Genomic DNA, 24,801 nt, shown 5'->3' with positions numbered 1-24,801 from the left:
TTATTTGGCTGACTTGAAGAATGTCTTATGTGAGAATATCTAGATAAAGGCTTCATTTTCTTTTAATGCTTTCTCTAGGTAGAACTTCATCTGTTTTCTTGATGTTTTTGATTCCTCAAACAAGATGGCATAGAAAACAGTTGTAATCCCTCTGGTATTTATTTACATTGCAATTACTTCAGTGACATTATTGTAGTGCTAGGAAGGGCCACACATGATAAATAAATGATGATAGTTTGTATGATTCAATTTAAAGAATCCAAATATGTTTTTATAATTAGAGTCAGAGTTTCTACCACTTCTTCTGGCAGCTCATTCCATACATGTACCACCCTCTGTGTGAAAAAGTTGCCCCTTAGGTCTCTTTTATATCTTTTCCCTCTCACCCCAAACCTATGCCCTCTAGTTCTGGACTCTCCCACCCCGGGAAAAGATTTTGTCTATTTATCCTATCCATGCCCCTCATGATTTTGTAAACCTCTATCAGGTCACCCCTGAGCCTCCGATGCTCCAGGGAAAACAGCCCTAACCCTCTCCCTATAGCTCAAATCCTCCAACCCTTGAAAATAGTTTCTGAACCCTTTCAAGTTTCACAACATCTTTCCAATAGGAATGAGACCAGAATTCCAGCAGTGGCCTAACCAATGTCCCGTAAAGCCACAATATGACCTCCCTTACTCCTGTACTCAATACTCTGACCAATAAAGGAAAGCATACCAAACACCTTCTTTTCTATCCTATCTACCTGCGACTCTACTTTCAATGAGCTATGAACCAGCATTCCAAGGTCTCTTCTTTCAGCAACACTCCCGAAAACCCTGCCATTAAGTGAATAAGTCCTGCTAAGATTTGCTTTCCAAAAATGCAGCACCTCACATTTATCTGAATTAAACTCCATCTGCCACTTCTCAGCCCATTGGCCTATCTGATCAAGATCCTGTTGTAACCTGAGGTAACCTTCTTTGCTGTCCACTACACCTTCAATTTTGGAGCAATCTCTTTAAGAATAACCATTTGGGTCACTTAGTGCTTGTGAATTACAATTTATAGCTGATGTTTCACCCAAAATCATTAATAATTGAAACCTAGTAGTTTGATGGGAATTGAGCATAGTTTACAGGACTCCATACTATCATGTCCATATAAGGTACAGTGTAGATATGTTAAAATGTATTTTGTAAGATAATGCTCTTGAGGCCTTTGAAGTTGAAAATTGAATACAAAAGCTAACTTCCACAATCTACCAAGATTTTCAAATCAATATGTTAGCTTACTAATATTTTAAAAATTTATTCATTTCTTTGGGATGTGAGTATCGCTGGCTGGCCATCATTTATTGCCCATCCCTAGTTGCCCTTGAGAAGGTGGTGGTGAGCTACCTCTTGAACCACTGCAGTCCACCTGCTGTGGGTTGACTTACAGTGCCATTAGGGAGGGAATTCCAGGCTTTTGACCCAGCGAGAGTGAAGGAACAATGATATTTTTCTAAGTCATGATGGTGAGTGGCTAGGAGGGGAAGTTGAAGGTGATGGTGTTCCCATATATCTGCTTCCCTTGTCCTTCTAATTGGAAGTGGTTGTGGGTTTGGAAGGTGCTGTGTAGATGATACACACTACTGCTACTGAACATCGGTGGTGGTGGAGGGAGTGGATGCTTGTGGATGTGGTGCCAATCAAGTGTGTTGCTTTGCCCTGGATGGTGTCAAGCTTCTTGAGTGTAGTTGGGGCTGCTCTCATCCAGGCAAGTGGGGAGTATTCCATCACACTCCTGACATATCCCTTGTAGTCACTGTAGTATTTCTAGCCTATGACCTACACTTGTAGCCACTGCATTTATGTGGTGAGTCCAGCTGAGTTTCTGATCCATGGTAACCCAGGATTTTGATAATGGAGGATTCAGTGATGGTACTACTGTTGAATGTCAGATTGTTTCTTGTTGATGATGGCCATAGCCTAGCATTTGTGTAGCACAAATGTTATCAGCCCAAGCCTGGATATTGTCCAAATGTTGTTGCATTTGGACACAAACTATTCCAGTGTCTGAGGAATTGGGAATGGTGCTGAATGTTGTGCAATCATCGGCAAACCTCCCCACTTCTGACCTTATGATGCAGGGAAGGTCATTGATGAAGCAGCTGAAGATGGCTGGGCCCAGGACACTACTCTGAGGAACTCCATGATGTGAGATTCTGAACATTTTTATACATTATTTTACATTTTACCTTAACTTGATATTAGGACAAAACAAGAAATCTGCCATTTCTGTTTCTTTTTAAAATCAAAACAGATTTTCATACGATAATATCTGCTTTGAATACAACAATATGTATTCACCTCAACATTCATAAAGTCCTTCATATACATTGCTTTACTTTTGAATGGAATGATGGTTAAAGCAACAAATAACTTTCATAAAGCAATTGGATTAATGGGCACTTCATCTGTTTTTATGCTGTTGATTGAGCCAGGAGTGTTGACAAAGATACATGAAGAATTCTCTGGTTTGCATTTAGTACCATGGTATCTCTAATGACCAATAGAATCACAGAACAAGCCTCAGTTTCACATTTAACATGATGACAGCTCCAGTAATGCAACATTTCTTCACTGTAGTGCCAACCTAATTTCACATGGTTTAAACCCAGCTCTGACTCAGTTTGTAAATACTATCAACTGAACTAAGTTGACACACGAAGAAGGATCTGACAATCTAGCATGTTTGCTGTTTACATTGAATGCTATTGATTTTTCTCAGGCTGGTTAATAAAAAGGAAGTAATGATTGATATGATTGTATTTTTCAGTTCCAAGTGCTCCTAAGCATCTAGAGATAATTGGCGTTCAATCAACCTATGTTATTTTGAGGTGGACACACCCTGATATTATCCCTGGATATTTAAGGCTTTTCAGGATTATTATACAACTACGTTCTGTGTTGTGCATGAACTGGGATACTCAAGGATGCATTGAAGCTGAGCAAACTCAAGATCATAACATCGATAATAATAATTACACCATGGAGGCAATTGTACACGGATTAAAGAAATTCCGATGGTACAGATTTAGGGTTGCTGCTAGTACTAATGCTGGATTTGGCAACTATTCAACTTGGATTGCTACAAAGACAGCTGTTGGCTGTAAGTATAGGTTAAATAATTCTCAAATTATAACAGTAATGTTTATTTTGCTAAAAGTTCATTTATATTAAATTTTAATATCACACACCACATCAAAATAAATAATGTCATCTTCATATGATTTAGTCATCAATGACAAAATTATGTTTAGTTAAACTTTTGCATTTTCAGCTTATTATTTGATAAATTTTTGATAACTTTGTAACAAAAATCAATGTGCAAAACATTATCTTAGAACAAGAGCTATGCCAAAGTGAATCATTTGTAAAATGGCTCTTTGTTGTCTGTTTTTTATGTTTACATACTGCATTTCTATGTGGTAAGCCACTCCCCTGTGTTTGAAAATATAGAAGAAATGAATTTATTTTTAACATTGACAGTACATTTATGAAACGGATATAACTCTGATGGAAATGGTATGCATATATTCCTGAAAAGATTTCTATGAACTATTTCTATGAAATGGTTGTTAACCTAAATGACAGGCATGACTTTTCTATTAATGGATTTCTTTAAACTACATGCTGTGAGGATGAGCCACAAAATGATATGGTATCCAGATTTACCTTAAACCTGTACTCGCTACAGCTTCTGCAGCCTTATGGAGAGAAAGCAGTAAAGACAGCCTTGACCTTTGTTAAACTCAAATTCCAATGCAGCAATAGAGGCATGATAATCAGGAAATGATGGTTATTAGTTACAGAAAATGCATTATTGTGGAAAGCCGAGAACAGTGTTCAGAACAGGAAGTGAACAGCTTCTCTAGGAATGGGAAAATGAAGACAGAGAGTTCTTACTGGGCAAATTAATATGATTTATTACAAGAAGATATAGCAATATCCTTCACCAGTACTTACTGAACTTGATTTAAAACCACCTTTATCATACTGTGGCAGTTCCTGATATGCCAATCGAAGTTCATTGAAATTCTTACAAAAGAAGTCATACTAAGCATATTTTCATATTATCGAGTAAATAATGGGGGTCATTTAGCTCAGTTGGCTGGATGGCTGGTTTGAAATGCAGAGTAGCGTCAACAGAGTGGGTTTAATTCCACATCAGCTGAGGTGACAATGAAGATGTTCCTTCTCAACCTTTCTCCTTACCTGAGGGGTGGCGACCCTCAGGTTAAGCCACTACCAATTGTCTCTGTCTAATGAGAGAGCGGCCGTATGGTCTAGTAAGACTACAGGTTCAGTAAAATGAAAAGCATATTTTTAATATAAAATGTTTGTCTTGCATGCATTTTATTAATTAATTGAAATGCAAACTTCTCAGTGCCAAAAGTCAAAGAAATTTGCATTGTACTCAAATTTCCTTGATTTCTTTCACTGTTTCTTGGAAACTCCTGTATAAACTTCTGCTTTGCCTCCATTACTTGAAAATTTATACTCATTTGAAGATGCCCCAGGATCTGTACAACATAATTCACGAAACAGGATATGCCATGCCACAGAAGAAGAGCTGTCCAATTTAGCTTTGTGAAGATGATCACTTTGAGTGGCATGTTGGCTCAGTAGTTATCACTGCTGCCTCACAGCACCGGGTACTCATTTGACCAACGTTTGATTTCAGACTTGGGCAACTGTCTGTGTGGAGTGTGCATGTTCTCCTATTTCTGCTGGGTGTTCCTGTTTCCTCCCACAATTAATGATATGCAATTTAGATGGTTGGGCCGTGATAAAATACAGGAATAATGTATGATGTTGGGTTGGGTGGGATGCTCTTCAGAGAACTGGTGCAGACTTGATGGGCTGAATACCCTCTTTCCTTACTGTAGGGATTCTATCATTCACATTAGCATCCAATATATGAGAAGTTGCCATTTACATTTTTTCTTTGGAATTTAGCATTCTTCTCTGTTTTCTTAAGAATATTTTCTTAATAGATTAACAGTTGTGATGAAAAGTTACTAGACATGAAACATGAACTCTGCTTTCATCACAAATGCTGCCAGAACTGCTGAGTTTCATCAGCAATTTATGTTTTTCTGTCAACAGCTGATAATAGGGTATCAAACTGTGCCCTCTATTGTTATCATTGACGATTCAATCTGACTATCTTAAATAGAAGCAGAGGAATTTTATAATGACACACATAAAGTTTCCAGGCTGATGTATAAAGGGAACATTGGAGTTCTGAAAATGAACCTTTGCTGCTTGAATGTTTCATTTGGGGTCTTCAAAATTTTTTCAGTTTTTAAATTGATTTTAGGGATCTGGGTGTCATTAACTAGGCCAGCCCGAATTATTCTGGAAGGAAAGGCTTCTTGAACTATTGTAGTCCTTGGGGTGTAGGGATACCTATAATGCTTAAGAATGTGGTGCAGGAAAAGCACAGCAGGTCAGGCAGCATCTGAGGAGCAAGAGAATCGATGTTTTGAGCAAATGCCCTTCATCAGGAATCACCCATAGTGCTATTAGGAAAGAAGCTCAAGGATCTTGACCTTGTGAAGGAGTGAGAATATATTTCCAATATGAAGATAGTATGTGACTTGGAGGAAACCCTGCAGATGGTGCTGTTTCTATGTATCTGCTGCCTTTGTCCTCTAGCTGATAGTGGTTGCAGGGTTGTAAGATTCTGTTGAAGGAGGGATGCACACTGCAGACTGTGCACTGGGTTAAAAAATCCTAAATATTATAAGAAGACTAGGACAACAGAATGACATCCACTCAGAGGAATAGCTAATAATAGGTGCAAAGGAGATATACTCTCAAAAATATTTTATTTGTGATTTAGACTACTTAGACCCTGCACATTAACTTCTTTTCCCAAACAGCAGTTAACAAGGAAATCCTTCAAGAGAACTACATGACAGCACATCTACCCTATTTACCCTGCTGTGACTTTGCCAAAAAAATCATCTTAAATAATTTGTCATCACCAAATGAATGCTTCCTTTTCAGTGCAACTGCATTCTCCATGAATATTGAATAATAAATAAGTGGAAAGTCTATTTACATTCAACATTTTCAGACTCTCATTCTATTTGTTTTTGTAACAATATGTTTCCTCCAGAAACTTACATGCACCTTCTTATCACTTGTTGCGGTATCCTAGTTTATAAGTTCCACCGGAGCCTTTGGAATTCAGGAGATGTTTGATTCCTCCTGCTCTACAAATTCCTCCTGAAACAGCCCTAATCTCATAGCATCAGGCCTCTGGCTTGGATACACTGATTGCTGCATTCTAGAGCCTGCTGTAAGGCAGTCTGGTCTTATCTTGTATGTTCAAAGTGGACAGAGGGGAAGCACCAGAAAAATGCTAGGCAGATGCATTCCAGTTGCTGCATTCTCCTTGGCCATGGATTTATGGCTCCAGGGAGCAGTGTAATATACAGTCAAACAATAGCGGTAGGAAGCCACGATTAATGATGGTTTCTACTCGACCTCTATTTCTTCCCAAACTGCAGACTTTTTCTGCCATCAATCACTTTCATCAAGAAACCAACTTGTCCTTGACTGCTTTTTAGTTGAAAACCTGTTGAATTGGTGCTTGCAAGGATGACAACTTTCATGAGTCTACAACAGGTGTGATCTGCCTATTCAACAGGCAAAACGTAGCAGTCATTTGCCTATCTTAATGATCATCCTCAGAACCTTTACTTTTTAAACTTTTTTATTCATTCACACGATGTAGGCATCACTAGCTAGACTAGCATTTATTGCCCATCTCGAATTAATCTTGAGACAGTGGTGATAAGCAACCTTATTGAACTGCTGCAGTCTTTGGGCCGGAGGTGCTGTTCGGGAGTGAGTTTCAGCATTTTGAACCAGTGACAATGAATGATTGTTGATAAAGTACAAAGTCGGCTGTGAGGTGTCTTGGAGGGGAACTTGCAAGTAGTGGTGTTTATATGTATCTGTTGCCTTTGTACTTCTAGGTAGCATAAATTTCAAACTTGGAGGGTGCTGTTGTAGGAACCTTAGTGAATTATTCCTTTGCATCTTGTAAATGATACATGCTGCAGTTACTTCATATCAGGTTGGAGGAGGTAAGTGTTGAAGACATTTGGTGCGGTGTCTCTTAAACAGCTGTCTTGTTCTGGATTGTGTCAAGCTTCTGGAGTGTAGTTGAAGCTACACAGGCAAGTGGAGAGTATTCTGTCACACTTCTTCCTCATGTCTAAATTAATGTTGGGCAGGCTTTGAGGAGTAGTTGCCAGAGAATTCCGAGCCTCTGACCTGCTTTTGTAAACACAATTTTTCGATATTGGGTCCACTTCACTTTCTGATCAGTGGCAACCCCCAGGATGTTGCTGATGAGGAATGTAGCTGTGGTAATACCATTAAATGTCCAGGGGCAATGATTGTATTCATTCTTGTTGGACAGAACAGGGATTGAGCTGTGTATGTGCCAAGCAGCAACAGGGGGAGTTGATGGAACAAGTATACACGGAGAACATTAAGAGTGAAGACAGTGATGAACACTGGTAAGAATGGAATAAAATTCCAATAAATCCTTGAGAACGAAACATCAATGGTGCAAAAACTGGTTAGACAGATTACCAATAATGTGTAAGTTTAAAAAGTTTTTGCAACTCATTTAAATTCCAGAGTGGAACGTGGATGTGGAACCTTGTGATTCAGATACAAGAACGCTGCCAACTGAGCCATGGCTGTCACACAAACAAGATAGTAATGAGAGAGTTCTGGATTCCTAGGATAGGCACCTCGACAGCTGACTCAAGACTCACTCACACAGGCAAATGTCACATCACAGGCAAATCAGCCAAAGTACTCAAGGGTGAGGGTGAAGAAATTAACAATAAATGAAACAAAGTGGTGGATTATTTAAACATTTAAAAATACAAAGTTCCATGAGGAACAAACAAGACGGGGTACTGGGCTAATGGTCAGATACTTGGTAGTGTGGATGAGCAGAGGGATCTTGGTGTCCATGTACACAGATCTCTGAAAGTTGCCACCCAGGTAAATAGTGCGGTGAAGAAGGCATATGGCGTACTGGCTTTTATTGGTAGAGGAATTGAGTTCCGGAGCCCTAAGGTCATGTTGCAGTTGTATAAGACTCTGGTGCGGCTGCATCTGGAGTATTGTGTGCAGTTTTGGTTGCCCATACTATAGGAAGGATGTGGAGGCACTGGAACGGGTGCAGAGGAGGTTTACCAGGATGTTGCCTGGTATGGTAGGAAGATCGTATGAGGAAAGGCTGAGGCACTTGGGGCTGTTTTCATTGGAGAAAAGAAGGTTTAGGGGTGACTTGATAAGGTGTACAAGATGATTAGGGGTTTAGATAGGGTTGACCATGAGAACCTTTTTCCACATATGGAGTCAGCTATTACGAGGGGGCATAGCTTTAAATAAAGGGGTGGTAGGTATAGGACAGATGCTAGGGGTAGATTCTTTACTCAGCAAGTCGTAAGTTCATGGAATGCCAGTAGCAGTGGTGGACTCTCCCTCTTTATGGGCATTTAAACGGGCATTGGATAGGCATATGGAGGATAGTGGGCTAGTGTAGGTTAGGTGGGCTTGGATCGACGCAACATCGAGGGCCAAGGGCCTGTACTGCACTGTATTTTTCTATGTTCTATGTTCTATTTCTGACTTTGGTTCCTTTATTTACAGAATCCTTTACAGAATGTCCAGCTTTTTATCAACTCTGTTGAAACTTATAATAAACATTCTGGAGAAGTGCATTTGCAATTAATGATTTCTTACAAGTTTGAAATTAATATTCCACTGGATTTAAGTTCTCTTTATTCCAACAAAATTAGCTTGGAGTATTTTGGGTCTTACACTATTTCTGAAAGGTTGAAATAGTATTTATAGGTTTGCTTAATTCCCAACTATAAAGATGCCTGATATATCTTCTAATCCACAATAACGATATGTGATTTTAAATCAAATCATAATTGCAAAATATGGTGAAAATGTATTGTTGAATTTCTTCTTAGATGTGTTGTTAGTACTGTGCTGCATGGCATTGTTGATTTTAAATTATTCTTTGAGAAGTATTTTTAATTTTACAGATCCAGACAGTCCTCCTGAAAATATTACTGTTACAGTAAAATCCTCTGACACCATTGAGATTGCCTGGGAAGAGCCTGAGATTTTCACAGGTCCAACCTCTTATCTAATCGATGTAACAATGGTAAGGGCTTTGCTTTGACTAGCACTAAAACAAAAGAAATTAATTGATGTTTGTGCTATAACTGTTTAAAAAACACTGCTGCAACAAAGTTGCCTTGAAATTTCAAAAATAAAGTCATTTTTAATTCAATGTGCTGATTGGATGAATTGAAAATCTTGTTATTGTAAACCTGTAGATAATAGAAGTTTAAGTTGCTTGTTCCTCATGGAACTTTGTATTTTTAAATGTTTAAATAATCCACCACTTTGTTTCATTTATTGTTAATTTCTTCACCCTCACGCTTGAGTACTTTGGCTGATTTGCCTGTGATGTGACATTTGCCTGTGTGAGTGAGTCTTGAGTCAGCTGTCGAGGTGCCTATCCTAGGAATCCAGAACTCTCTCATTACTATCTTGTTTGTGTGACAGCCATGGCTCAGTTGGCAGCGTTCTTGTGTCTGAATCACAAGGTTCCACATCCACGTTCCACTCTGGGAGTTGGTTACAAAAAGCAAAGCTGAAACTCCAGGGAAACTGCACTGGTAGCAGTGTAGTCTTTTGAATGAGATGTTAAGCTGAGGCTTCAATTGCCTGTTGGGTTGATGGTAAAGTTTCCAGGCCACTACTTCATTAAAGGGCAACAGTTATCAGGGTAATAAAAAGAAAAGATTATTTGAACACATTGCTGTTTGTGGGAATTCATTGAGTGCATATTGGCTGCTATCCTTTCTGCATTACTCTTCCAAAGCTATTATATTGGCTTTGAAGTGATTGGCAATATTGGTGCAAATGAAAAGCACGAGAGGTGCCAGTCTTCTTTATTCCTCCATAAATTCAAAGATCTGGACTTTATTTGGTTCACCCTTCCATGAAGAGAAAGTTTGGATATGGATCCCAAAGCAAGTCATTGGTTTGAACCTGAATCCCACAATGACTGCAATTCCACCAAATGACCACCAAGCCATTAAATAGTTAATTTACAAATATAGCTGTTTTCAGCTAACTTGCAGGAACTAAAAGCGTAGGTATCTGAGTTTATACTGCTGGCAAAAAGCCTTACCCACCAGCTGCACAAACTGGGAAGATCATCTCTAATGCATGCATTGAAAATGTTATTTTCCAAATATAAACTTTAAAATCAAATTCCTTTGGAATAAAAATTGGAATTGTGCACATTAGCTAAAATACTCGTGAAAGATAAATATCTTTTTATCTTCATGCTACTATTGTTTAACTGTCATGACTGTGTTCTAACAAATTACTTTTAAGCTTAAAGGGAAAGTGGTTTGATTGTCAGTATAGGAAATGGAAGCTTGGTTAGTGCATCAATAACATCAGTCATGGTCAGGCCTCTGTGGAGTTAGAGGCATGGCTGCCAAACAGTACAATGTAACACCATTACACAGCTTTAGCTGACCAATTACTTCAGCAGCTGTACTTGAGAACAAATAATGCCAAATAAATAGACTAAAGCTGAACTATTCAGACGTTGATATTGATAAAATAATTGTTATACAAACTGTGGTGATTGTGATATAAATTGCAATTCAAAGTGTTTCTTGGCACAGTTTTATTAACACTTTGCAGCAAGGTAAGTTTTAATGAAGTCAGAAAATTGAATTCAGCAAGATTATTGATTTTAAAAGCATAACTTTCATTCAATTTCATAAAAGGTTGGAAATAATGGGCTGAATTTTCCCATATTCTGGCTAAATGTAATTTTCATGAGCATCATTGAGAGTTTACTTCCATGGGTCATGACAGTTTTCCACTGCTTGCCTCATTAAGTGTACATCAGAACTTGATACACCCTTCTCACTGAATCATGTGGTCACAGAGATGGTAGTGCTCACTGCTGCTGGGACCTCCCACATTCACACCATGAGTGTCATATTTAAATCCCAATTTGCACCACTTCAAACTCTGCTAGCCACAAACTGCCATTCAAAGTCTGCTGCTCAACTGCTATTCTACAGGAGACAGCACTCCCTTTTGGGGACAGAGACCTGGAGGTCTCAGTGGATGGGTAGGGAAGAGGAGGGCTGTCCTCTTACGTAATCATGCACACCAAACAATGCCAGTTTGGTAAAAGAAAGCAACCCAAGTCAGTGTGGTGCCTTCTGAGCTCCACAGGATAAGTGCCGCTATGGTCTCTCTATTATCAGAAATCTACCATTACACATGCCTTCCATCAAGGGTGTTGGTCTACCCGTTCTCAGCTCTCAGTATCTCTCATTCACTTCGTCTCCCCAAACTAGGTACCCTCCTTGCTCTCAGCATTTTCTCCTCATTTATTTCGGATACCTCATTACCTTGCTACTCAAGCACCACCACTAACAACTCTTCCAGCTGCTTTCATCTCACTCAAGCCTGCCTTTTGACTCATTGCAGAAGAAAATGTCACACAAGAGCAGAGAAGGACAAAGACAGGAGGCAGGATGGCCACAGCCATGCCCACATCTGTACAAACAGAAGATCCTTGAATTTGCTGGAGAAGACTGAGACTTCCATGTTGAAACAATCAAGAAAGCTTCACTGTTTTCTGTTGCTCTCTCATTATTACTGTTAAGGAAATATTCTTTACATGCTCAAACTTCCACCCTTATTGTGTAACTACTTCCCGCTGCTCTTTTAATCAAGCATCAGTGGCACTGACATAGCCCCCACACCAAGGGGAGCAGTCCCTTAGTTCATCAGCTCCCCTCCCCTTCTGAAGAAGAGAGTTCAGTGGATATCCAGACTTCCTCCTGCCCCCTCCACTAGCTGAGAGACTTTCACCCTGTTGGATTCGCTTTCTCGATTAGACTCAAGAGCATAATCTGGTAATCACAAGGTTAGGCCCAGAGCAGAGGAGAGTGGGTCCTGCGTGGACCTCGTGCAAGCCTCCATTTACTTTTCTAGAGCAAGCATAGGATCTGGAATCATGGCTGCTACATCAGCAGAGGCAATGTCGGCAAGATAAGGCCAGTGGCAAAAGATGGTACCTGAGGATTGGCGCCTTCGTTTGAGTCGGGAACTGGCAACGGCAAAGCGGTGGTGGAAAAGCACCATGTCAACATTGATGAGGTGGGCCCAGTGGCGAGAGACGCAACTCTAACACTGGTTGGTCCGGGTGGCAGTGAGGGAGTATCAGTCCAGTGGCAAATATGGTGCCTGAGAATCGGCAACTTCGATGTTGGTTGGGTCTGGTGTAGACAGCAGGGATGTGCAGGCATCACTGATGGTGGTGAGCTGGCTCAGGACTGATGGATTCTCTTCAAACTATATCTTTCTTTTTATTCCTTATTCTTAAACTACTTAAAATGTTGCCATACCATGGCAACCAATGAAAGCTTTTCATTCTCCAGTCAGTTCTTCTATTAATGCAATGGTTCTGTTCTCGTACAACCCTGTGTTACAGAAAAGTCGTCCATTGGAAACAGCGCTTAAACTGTTGGTGCTGTAATCGTGTTACAGCCAACGCATGTTTTAAAAGTTGGTGTTGTAGAAATGCGTCCCCAACTTATCAAATGTCTTACAGCGAATTCATGTTGATGACACACTTGTTTTAACAGAACAACCTGAACTGTAAAATACACGTGACAATAAAATCAGAAAATCAAAATCAAAGTTGGTTGAGAAAGAAACTTCATGCAAATGCATGGCAGGAAAATGAAAAATAGGTAGGTTTATATGGGATACTCAGCAATTGAAGGTTGTAGGAGTTCATTGACATTATCAGTACTGTGTTGGCTTTGGCATCTGTGCATCTGGCTGTTTCCATGGACAGGTTTCTAGCCACTGTGATGATTCAGGTCCAATGAAATGCTCAGTAGCTGCTGGAAATTCTTGTAAACTCAAACTTCATCACTTTAAATAGTAATGCTCAGCATTAGTGGCAAGGAACAGAGGGGCAAGGGACCTTAACTTCACTCCAGGAACTCCTTCCTCTGAAAGAGACTGCGTGGTGACAGTAGAGACTGCGTGGTGAAAGTAGACACCCAGACAGAGGAGGAACCATACACAGAACCCACTCCCAGGTGCAAGGACCCTCCACTTCCATACTGCCTGCAATACCCAATCCTGTGGAAGTTACAGTGGAGGCGGATGAGTGTGTATTAGAACAGGATATCTCCTAGCACCACAACTAGCCCAGAATGTCCAGGACAACAGGCAGCTTCCCTGCCCCCAGCTGCGGACCCAGGCTGTACCTCAACCTAATGACAGAGTTTAGAAACAAAACAAAGTATTCACTTAAATGGCCCTGGTGTCCCTTCATTCTACATACTTTCTCATATTTGTAAATATAAATGTACTTTGAATAATCACATATCTGATCGATGATCACTTTAACTGTAGGACCAGGTTAAGTAGATATCATGTCAGAGTTAAGCAGCCTCTTCATACACACTAAGGAAGATACAGGTTATATTGTTAAAGCAAAGCTTAATTCTGAAAAGCATTTGCATAGCAATACATTTCTAAAAGTCCTTCAATCCTTACATTCATGATTGCGACCAAGAGTTAGCACTGTGCTGAGGGGAACACTGAGTACAAGGGTAATAACCACACCTTGTAATAGGTCCTTACCTCCACTTGTGACCACTTTGTGCAAGTGACTATGTGATCAATTAAGAGTACCCAGTTCTCTGGGGCAGTGGTTCATTCCGCACCAGTATCTGGGAGAATCCTGACTGACATGAGTCAATGCTAGCTAATAATGAGAAGCAAATCCATGGAAATCAGGACCTCACAGCTTACTAGTGAGATCCTCAATTAGCCATGAAATCTTGTGGAATTTCCTTTCTTGACATCAAAAATATGATTATTTTTTATTCTTATTGTACCTCTCAAATCTTTCACCATTATCCTTCCTGTTCAAGGTCTGAAAACATTCTACCATTTTCATAAGTCAATTTATTGAAAGCAAAATACAGAAAGAAAATACAATAATTGTGTTTAATTTAATCTTAGAAGCATATTAGTTTGGGAAATTTATAGAATGTCTGAAATTAATGTATTGCATAAACGATTTATTTTTCAATTTCTTATAGGTAGATAATGGGGATTTCAATATGACCATTCTTAGGTCAGAGAAACAGAACACAACCTGTGAGATATCTGATTTGATGCCATTCACGAGATATTCTATCATCATTGTAGCATTTACTGGCAGAGAAGAAGATGCCCGAATACATGGCAAAGCCAGTGAGCCAATCATTGTTAGGACACTTGAAGCTTGTGAGTCTACTTGATCTACATTATAAGCTTTGCATCAAACTGTTTTCAGGATCTAGATGGATGAGGGCATTTAATTATATTTTTATGTGGCTATAATCATCAGACTATAGATGGACATGACTGAGTTAAAATATGGAATAATTCTGATGAGAATGAAATTTAGTTGATAAACAAAAGAAAAGGTTTCTCAATTTTTTACGATTATGCTTCTTTCAGTCATGCATATTTCATTTTTTATCATCAACTCATCTACTAATTTTCATTTTTTGTCTTTCTTTGTCAATTGAATTTAAAAAGGCCTTCCCTGTAGCAATAATACACTGGGGTCAGCCTTAAAGAAATGAGAATGGAACGTCAGTTCCTTAGGATAAAGAATTCCTACTTTCAAGAGCTGTTAGCCAAACAGATTGGCTGGCAGCTAAGTGAACCCCAACAAGAGGATCATATTAATCAAATGGGATCATGGACCCAAGGGATGAGTGAGTCACGTTTTGACAGTGGGTGGTGCCCCCCCCATACAAACAGAGCATACTCCAAAGCCGGTATCCTCCCTCTCTCCCTTCCCACCTTTTCACTTCAGTTAGTGAAAAAGCAAGCTGATGATTTTCCTCCAGGGCAAAGTAGTAGCACATTAATTAACTAGTTATGGACCTTAACTGAGAGTGTGGTGCTAGAAAAGCACAACAGGTCAGGCAGCATCCGAGGAGCAGGAGAATCGATGTTTCGGGCATAACCCCTTCATCAAGTTACTGGACCTGTTAAGCTTTTCCAGCAAATTCTGTTTTTGTTCCATAAGGTTACACTTGGGCTAGAAAATGAATGCAAGTGTGTTGTAACCATCTGGTAATTCACAATGCAGATTCTAATTGGTATTGCAGCATTAATCAACCTACCGTAAAGGATATTATCTGACATAATGCTCCCAGCAAGGAACCCTGCTCACTACAACCACATAGCTAATTGGGTGATGACTCACATCTATTTAAGTCAATAGTTGTAAAGTCATATACTCTGCATCCCTATACTTCAAATAAGTCACCATTATGTTACTTTCTTCCAGTGCCTCAAGATGCACCACAGAATTTTAGCCTTCAGAAGATACCCGATGAAGTGACAATGGTTCATGTATCTTTCTTGCCACCATATCTTCCAAATGGTATTATTCAGAAATACCAAGCAATTATTTATAAAGAGGGAGAGGCTTTTAAACGCCGTGTAAACAATCTGAAAATTGTCAAAAGCAACCAGTCACTGACTTCTGTCATAGAAGGGTTGAAAGGTGGAAATACATATATCATACGGGTAAGAAGCACTTCTTGTTATTTCAGTTTGAATAAAAATGTGTTATGGTTGCAGCTGCTCATCTGACTGAACCAGTCAGGTCCCAGAAAGAAACCTTAATAGATTATATTTTTTATAATTTTATCTAGGTAGTCATTTTCTGAAAAGCTGAAGATTTTCTCTAACAAAGCAGAAGTTTATTGTATAAAATGAAAACAAAAGATATAATTAAGCAGGCCAAGTTACCCAAATATAGAACAAAATGCCAAACTTTCCCAAAAAACCAAGTGTCAATTTTGGGGTGTTTTATGGAGAGTTTCTCACCAGGAGCTCTAGTGTGTTACCTGATGCAATGTCATGTTGCTTGCATCAATACGTAGGCACCAGGCCTCTATGGCATTATTTTATTATGCACTTGTCAGCAGTGAATTATGATTGCCAGGAGCTGTCAGTATTTCCACAACTGGCATGATATTTAAAGTGCAGCTGTGCACCTGGTCAATCAGCAACAAATAGTCCTTCACAGTGCAAATAGGAGAGGAAAATGAAAAATCAAAGCTTCTCAGAGCACTTAGGTGGCATGGGTAAAACTTCATTACAAATAGAAACTCACAAGCTAAACTTCTTAAACAATTAAACACTTAAAATGTAACTATGCGGCATAATTCCAACCACCTGCCTCCCCATGCAATTTATATCCCCTCCTTCACTGGATGACAAAGTAAGCAAATAGTCTCCCCAAGTACGTGTGGAATGTGATGACTTGGGAACTGTAACATGCATAACAGAATATGAATCAATGATGATACTGAACATTGTAAAGGTCCTCTATAGTATTCTACAGTATCTTAATTTTGTTTTTATATTGGGACTATTCCATTGAATAAGATCACATTTTAACAGTAAGGTATTTGTTAATGTTATTCAGCCTGCCTGAGTGAACTTTCTTTTCTGTTTATTAAATGTCAATTCCCTTTATCCTGAGGTCCGTGCTGTAAATGGAGCTGGTGCTGGGCCACAAACTTTAGAACAGAAAATAACTATGGATGTTAAAGGTATGTATCTTACTAACATTTATTTCATTCAATTGCAAGTGTTTCAATAATACCCTCATGATTAGGTGAAAAAGAAGTGAGGATAACAGAGAACAAAGAGAAATTTCTGGGCAATAGTGACATTGCCTCTCTTGTCAAAGACTCCAGAGACAAAATTTTCATTTTCTTCAAGTACTTTGCCATTACATATTAAGGGGCAGCGCAGTGGCTCAGTGGTTAGCACTGCTGCCTCACAGCACCAAGGACCCGAGTTCGATTCCCACCTCGGGCGACTGTCTGTGTGGAGTTTGTACATTCTCCCTGCGTCTGCGTGGGTTTCCTCCCACAATCCAAAAGATGTGCTGGTCAGGTGAATTGGCTATGCTAAATTGTGAGAGGTACATTAGTCAGGGGTAAACATAGGGTAGCGGAATGGGTCCGGGTGGGTTACTCTTCGGAGAGTTGGTGTGAACTTGTTGGGCCGAAGGGCCTGTTTCCATGCTGTAGGGAATCTAATCATCTCCACTCATGGGGTTTGTAAATTCTTCTGCTGAAAGCAGGCAGAAGAATGTAATATAAGGGTGATAGTGTGCAAAGAAAATGAGGCATGGGATTTTTTTCACAATTTGAAAGGACATTGTAGCCACAGCAACATATCTATTTTCTATGCATTGTTGCTTTAATGTTTCAATGTGTGCATCTTTGTCAGCTTTCTTTCTTATCCTATACAGACGGATTGGAAGAGAAAGAAATATAATTATGTAAGCTTTCAAAGTTATAGGTTTGGATTCCGCGGAGTCAGAAAGACTCAGAAATCCATGAAAGGTAGTGGTCAGGACCCAATTTCTGCCCCCTACCTATTCCCAGCAGCTCCATTTTCACTGGCTCAGCATTAGGGTACAAGTAGTGAACATGCAGTATAGACTCCAGATCTGCTGGCTCCAATGCAGGGTTAGTCCACTTTTCATGGCTTATGGATTGTGGCTCCTCAGAGGAATAATGAAGCATAGTCAGGATTCAAGAACCTTTTGAAAAATATCTTCAAAACATTTTATCCATGATCCCCATACTCTCTCAATGCCAACTCATATTCCTTCCATACCCATTCATCTGCCACCATAGCCCTCTATAGCCCCATATTAACTCCATGCTGAAAATGTGTTGCTGGAAAAGCGCAGCAGGTCAGGCAGCATCCAAGGAACAGGAGAATCGACGTTTCGGGCATAAGCCCCTGAAGAAGGGCTTATGCCCGAAACGTCGATTCTCCTGTTCCTTGGATGCTGCCTGACCTGCTGCGCTTTTCCAGCAACACATTTTCAGCTCTGATCTCCAGCATCTGCAGTCCTCCCTTTCTCCATATTAACTCCATGTCAAATCATTCCTACTCCATGCCAACTAATGGATCTTCCTTACCCATACACCCACCCTAATAGCACTTTTTAGCCAACATTCTACTTCATTCCCTTCTCACGCTTATTCACCCAATAAACACGTTAGAGAAGCACTTGGCATAGATATTTTTAAATCCAGCTGCTTAGGGTTATTATAACGTACCTCCGGACTCGAACTAAAATTCAGGGGACACTTGACTCTCCGCCCAGAAATAGAGACACTACCACTGCATTACAAGAGGCCTTATCACTTGGCCTGTAATGAGGTGTGGAATTCTTTGAAAAAAAAAGTCTGCATTTGATCTCATCAGTGCAGAGAAGACCATACTACCAGCAATGAATATAGTGAACTCCATTGAAAAAAATGCAGGTGAATGACTGTTTCAGATAGAGGATAGAGCCTTGGATGATGAGGAGTTAAAAGAGCAAGTGTTATACCTATTGCCTTTGTATGGGGAGATGCTATGGAAGAGAGGAGCTTTTAAGAGTGATGGAGAAGTAGGCTGCGGTGTTGCAGAGGGAATGCTTCCTGTGCAATGTTGACAAGTGAGATGAAAGACAAATGTATTAGGTTGTGGTATCTCTCTGGAGGTGGCAGAATTGGTTCAAGATGATTGGAAAATGAGGACAAGGAGAGACCCAGCATTGGAAAGTTGGGAAGTTGTGAAGGCAAAGTTGCAAGAACGGTCCAAAGGAGCTCAGGGCCCTGGGGAGTGGTAGTAGGTTGGTGGGTGGTGCTGAGAGTGGAAGGAAGAGCATTAGTTGGCATGGTATCCTTGATTGAGGGAAAAGAAATACAGGTTGGAAGCTGCTTTGTGGAAGATGGCATCATCAAAACAGTTGCAACAGAGACAGAGAAGCTAGGAGAATGGAATTGAGTCCTTACTGAAGGAAAGATGTGAGGAAGTGTAGTCAAAGTAACTGCAGAGGTTGTTGGCTTTGTAATTGATGTTGATGAACAGCTTTTCCCTAGAAATAGAGACAGAAGTCAAGGATGGGAAGGGAAGAGTCAAAGATGGGCCAGGTGGCCATGAGAGAGAAATGGAAACTAGAAGCAAATAGATTTATGTTTTCAATTCCAGACAAGAGTCGGAAGCCAACGATGTCATCGGCCATAGAGATCTAACAATCTTCTCATGCCATAAAGTCAAAATAAATCCACCTTCATGTACTTATGAATAATAAAAGCTGCCTATTGTTTTGTATTTTCTGAATTATAAAAACCAAATCACAAGGGAATGACAAGATACTGGTTGTGATGCATAATAATGAGATACATGCAACAAGCCTCAGTCTTCATATGTTTTAATGGCATCACAATTGTGAAAGTATCTCAAAAGCTTTCATGGCACATGCATAATACAAATATATTGAGAATACATACTTAATATTTTTATATTATAACCACACCTGCTACCAAGCTAAATGTTTAAAGTTTTAGTAACACTAGAAAACAGTGTATGACATTTTATTTATATTTTCAATGTTGTTTCAAACAATGATTTTCATTACTCCATTCTTTTCCACAGCTCCACCAAAACCTTCTTTTAAACCAGCTGTTGCTTTGGATAAAAATGGAGCATTGCAAGTCACTTCCACAACTATGACAATCAGAATGCCTACATGTTATTTCACAGACGAACATGGTTCTATAAAAAAAATACAAGTTATAGTGACTGAAATAAGAGGTAAAAATTCATTACTTTTTCCAAAGTTTGACATCAATCAAATATAACTAACATGAGGAAATTAATTGATAATTGTTCACCACTTTGCCTCAGTCTAACACCATTACATTTGTGGTGCTGCCATTGGTAATATATCCTCTTTTTTATCTTGTGTGATGCACTTAACATTTGCAGATCTTTAGTTATTGTTTGGTCCAACCATTCGCATGTGGTAACTTCAAGAGTTTGACTTGTGTGTGGAAACTTCTGGGTTGCTTTGTGGCTGCACTGCTTAGAGGCAATATAGACTATGGGACTGATTCCCTGATTAAGCATTTTCAGAGAAGAGCTGATATTGTGCAAGAACATTCAGCAAGAGATTGGGTGCACTGAAAGTTCCATTTCTGAAACTTGACCAGACTTTAGGAGTTCTAGAAAGGAGTGTCAGTCTTAGAGAAGATACGGGTGGTATAATTGTATTCAGATTCTCAAACTATGCAAGTTTTGCATGCAATATGTCAAGCAACATCATTGTTTTTATTTTGTATTAAAGACTCCATTTTGAAGGTGAAAAGTTACTTCTTCTATGATTTTGTGAATAAGCTTTATCTGGAGAATGTCATTAAGCCAGTCAAATCTGTAAGACTGGTATCATGTCTCTCTGTCTGTCTATCTGTAAGATGCATTGACTGAGATAAAAATTAACAATAAATTTTCTTGCCCTATTGGAGCAAGAAAGGTAGACAAATGCAGTGTAAATGAAAGAACCTAGGCTGAATCCCATGCTGTTCGGCTAATCTGAGTTGCATTGTGTTTTTGGAGAGTTTTTTTTGTTGCAAGGCCAAGCAGGTTTTCTTGTCTTAACCTCTTCAATTACTAACTCTGACCCTATGGTTTTTCTAATGTCTAATTTCTACCCCATTTTACCATGCACTGTTTCCACAACAACCCACTACTCAGCAGATGTTCGCCTAAGAACCAGAATCCCTTATGCCTGTTTAAAACCTGTTTTGTGTCTTGATGAATATTGGCACTGCCACATTCTGTGACAGGGGCCTGGAGGTTCTGGTCAATGCCATGGCCCAGAGGAGAGGTACCCAGAGGACGACTGACAGAGGAGCCATGCCACCAGACCTTTCCAGCTTGGTGTCACGTGGCCACCTGGGTCAGTAATACCCCCACAAGTCCAGCGGAATGCAGATTGAAGGTCAGTGATCTTCTCCACTCCTCTAGGGTATATATCATATTCTTCACTTTACCACCTCACACTCAGTCCATCTCTGTAACTGCACACACTTCCTGCCAATGCTCATGCTCTACCAGTCTCATTATTGCATGCAATAACTTTGTTCACTCATTTGCCCCCCCCATAACCCTCCCATAGTCCTAATCCTGCATGTCCTTCATTCTGCCTGTTTAGCCCTTCTGTATACCTCACTACCTTTACCTTGCCCTCACATATATCAAGACTGAAGTCATACCACCCATCGTAATCCCACTCATTGGTCCACTTTTGCTCATTACAGCCCATTACATGGCAGAGACAGCCAAGACAGAAGGAGGGTGCCTGATCCCCTACAAGGAGAGAATCCTTGTCCTTGCAGGAGTAAATCAACACCACTCCTACAGGGATGCAGTAATATCCATTTCCTGCCTTATGAGTAGGTATCCCGCATCAGCTCTAACCTGATGTCACTCTCAGTCATTGCACATCACTTCTAATCATCAGCTGCAATGCCTTCTTTCTCTTTTGCCTTGCAGGTTCTGCTAGCTTACCCTCGATCTCTGTAGGGAAATGCTCAGTTCCACCAGAAGCATTAATCTTAACCTCAGGTCTGAGAACAAGAGTATGGAGGTCTTGGAGGACACAACAACAAGGCTGTCACCTTGCACCAGCTTTGGGCAGGGGAGGGAGATGGAAGTGGAGGGTGGGGACCCATAGACATGGCGAGTGTAAGCACCTCACAGTGACAACTCTGCAACTGGCTGAGGAAGGAATGGTCTAGACTGGCAGAGATGAGGTACCTGTGCAACCCCAAGCAGGAGATGATCCTGTGGTGTTGGCAATCAGGGCCTTCATCCCAATGCACAGTGCAGAACAGCAGCATCAGACAGGCAAATGGGACTTAGGGCCTTCTTTTCACATTAGTTGCATCAATGGAAAAGGTTGACAGGTGCCATCAAGAGCCAGGCCCAGTTCCCACATGGGCAGCTAGAGAGGTGCACGCATCTGCACTCCATCGCCCCACGTGTTGGTGTCCAGGATCAAACACATGGGCACAGGGTTCTTGGGAACCTTGACCCTAGTCCAAGTGCCCCCTCCTCACAAGCAAACAGGAGAGTGCCAGAGGCACCCAGCCTTCTGGGTGGAACCACACGCAATCCTCTTGGCGGTTTCCACTCAGGACACCCCAGGCGGAGCCTTTGGAAGTTCAAGTAGATGCAAGTCAACTTACCTCCACAAATATCCCCATCCTCAATAATGAGGGAGCCCAGCACATCAACGCAATAACTTGCTCACTGATACTCAATTTAAGTTCCAACAGGACCACTCTGCTCCTGACCTTATTACAGTTTTAGTTCAAACATGGACAAAGAATTCCAGAGATGAGGATTGAGTGACTGTCCTTGACAATGAGGAGCCTGAGTAAAACTGCAGTCAATGAAATCAGAGGGAAAACTCTCCACTAATTCGAGTCATACCTGGCAGAAAGTAAGATTGTTGGAGGTCAGAATCTCTGCAGGAGTTGATGACGGTACTGTCTATTATTGAACCATCTTCAGCTCTTCATTGTTAGCCTTCCCTCTATCATTAGATCAGAAGTGAGGATGTTTGCCAATTATTGCACAAAGTTCAATGCCATTCATGACTTGTCAGGCACAGAAGCAATCTGTATACAAATGCAGCAACACCTTTCTTTTTCTAGTTTTGTTTATGAGATGTTTAATTTATAATGGGAAAGTAAGAATACATATTTTAACTGCTAATGTGTCTGGTTTCTGTAAGTGGAAAATGAAATAATACATGCTGTGGGTGGGGTGTAACCACACTCAAAATGTAGACACAGTTGGGCCCTATGGTAACGTAGAATAAACTTCTCTGAATTTTATTAACCATTTTGTCCTGCAATACCCATGTTACCAGATCACCATATGATGTTTTAGTGTCGATGACTTGCTGCATATGCAATTCATTGAGGATTATGCAATTCTGCTATCACTTAAAAATGTGATCTATTTTATCACTGTTCTCTTCAGCCACGTCAGCTATTTTGGGCTGGAATTCTGCAGAGAACTCTGCAGATTTTTAAGAATAGCCACCAGGACCAGTTGTGAGGTTAGCCCATTTCCTAAAGATCTAGTTTTTGCTAGTTGAGAAAAGAGACCTGGATGATTCACACAGGTGGGAATCCTGAACTCAGCAGGGCCAGTTAATCTGTGCTGAATTCAAATAGACCATCTCCTTTGGATAGTTCATGACCCTTAAATCACAGTGTGGGAGTCACAACTTAGTGAAATAAGCATAACTTCCCTTGAAAGGTCTGTTTAAAGTGCAATAATAGGAAATTTTTAGCTGCCTTGGTCTTTAAACTGTAAAAAGACTGTTAGTAGGAATTAACAATTCTTTCGGATATCTTAGATTGAAAGATGGAAGTTAAAAAAGATGCAAGTAGTCATGAATTTCAGTAGATCCGTTTATTATCATTTTACCAAAGCTCATCATTCTGTCATGCTTGGCTGAGTTTCAAAGTCTACACTTATCTTTGGGAACTGTGTTTGTAGTTTGATCAACGATAAGTTTTTTATTTGTGTTCAAGTAAAGTATATTTCAAAGTCTATCACATTTTCTCTTGCCTTAGTCAGTATTTCTACAAAGTAATAACATTACAATGTATGTATTCCTACTGAGATGTGCACATTTTGACACATACCTTCTCTCAGAAATTGACTTTTGTGCGAGAATAAATGCTGTTATAAAGGCTCAGATTTCAAAGACAGAAAGATGCAGATGTGTGATGATTAAAGCATCTTAAACCAATAATGATATTATTTATATTATATTAATGTGCCGATCAAGGTGAGATACATTGAAATGTGAAAGATCTTCTCATTTTAGGCACATAGTGTCAGCATAACCTAAGGGATCTTATTCAGCATCTGACTCTAAATTACGGTGGCATGCATTTCAGGTGATGGGGGAAAGTTCGAAGGAGATGTGAGGGGCAAAACTTTTTACACAGAGGGTGGTAGGAAAATGGAACATGTTGCCGGAGTCGTGGTGGAGCCAGATATGATAGGGGCACTTAAGGGACTTTTAGATATTAGTACATGAATATGCTGGGAATGGAGGAATATGTACCAAGGCAGGTCAGATGGTATTAGTTTGATTTGGTGTCAAGTTCAGCACAACATTGTGGACCGAAGGCCCTGTTTCTGTGCTGTACTGTCCTATGTTCTATGTCATACCTACTAAGAAGTGTCTCACACTAATGATGCATCTCAGACACATCCTCTGACAAGCATCCTAAATTCGTAAGTGCTGCATGTTCTATTTCCTGCACTGCCATCATGTGGTTTATGAAAGTTCCAATTCTAGCTTTTTAAATCTTGAATACATGAGTTATAGCTTTTTAAATCTTCATATAAGAAAACAATTTTTCCATGAAATGAGATGAAATCAACATGTATCCATACTGTGAAAAAGTAGAAATCTACGTGTTACATGTATACTTTATTACAATTTAATATCTCAACAATTTTCAGTATTTCAGTTTTGACAAACTGTTTCCCACTTGTTCCTAAAGTCATAGTTCAATTACAGTGTTTGTCATCATATTCAATTTAGTTTTGCACATATCTTGAATTGAAACAAAATGTACTGAGACCAGTTTCAAACTTAGAGCAGCCTCGGGTCATTCAGCCCATTTAGTGTGCTTCACCATTCAATATGATCATGGATGACTATCCACATTGATGCATTTTT

The 24,801-nt window shown here is 39.9% G+C and overlaps 1 protein-coding gene across 1 annotated transcript in view; it reads left to right on the top strand.

Moving 5' to 3' along the window:
• The window catches only part of ptprq (protein tyrosine phosphatase receptor type Q), a 206,953-nt gene that overhangs the window by 122,660 nt on the left and 59,492 nt on the right, over window positions 1-24,801 (top strand). The window contains exons 40-45 of the mRNA XM_087997157.1: window positions 2,803-3,135; window positions 9,125-9,246; window positions 14,258-14,444; window positions 15,505-15,746; window positions 16,711-16,780; window positions 19,680-19,838. Of these exons, the coding sequence (XP_087853283.1) occupies window positions 2,803-3,135; window positions 9,125-9,246; window positions 14,258-14,444; window positions 15,505-15,746; window positions 16,711-16,780; window positions 19,680-19,838 (1,113 nt within the window). The remainder of the gene's footprint in view (window positions 1-2,802; window positions 3,136-9,124; window positions 9,247-14,257; window positions 14,445-15,504; window positions 15,747-16,710; window positions 16,781-19,679; window positions 19,839-24,801) is intronic.

Source organism: Chiloscyllium plagiosum, unplaced genomic scaffold (assembly GCF_037043375.1).
Source record: "Chiloscyllium plagiosum isolate Xiang-an unplaced genomic scaffold, Cpla_swu_hap1 HiC_scaffold_19, whole genome shotgun sequence".
In the NCBI taxonomy this organism is placed as follows: domain Eukaryota; kingdom Metazoa; phylum Chordata; class Chondrichthyes; order Orectolobiformes; family Hemiscylliidae; genus Chiloscyllium; species Chiloscyllium plagiosum.
This window is presented reverse-complemented; position numbering and strand designations above follow the sequence as displayed.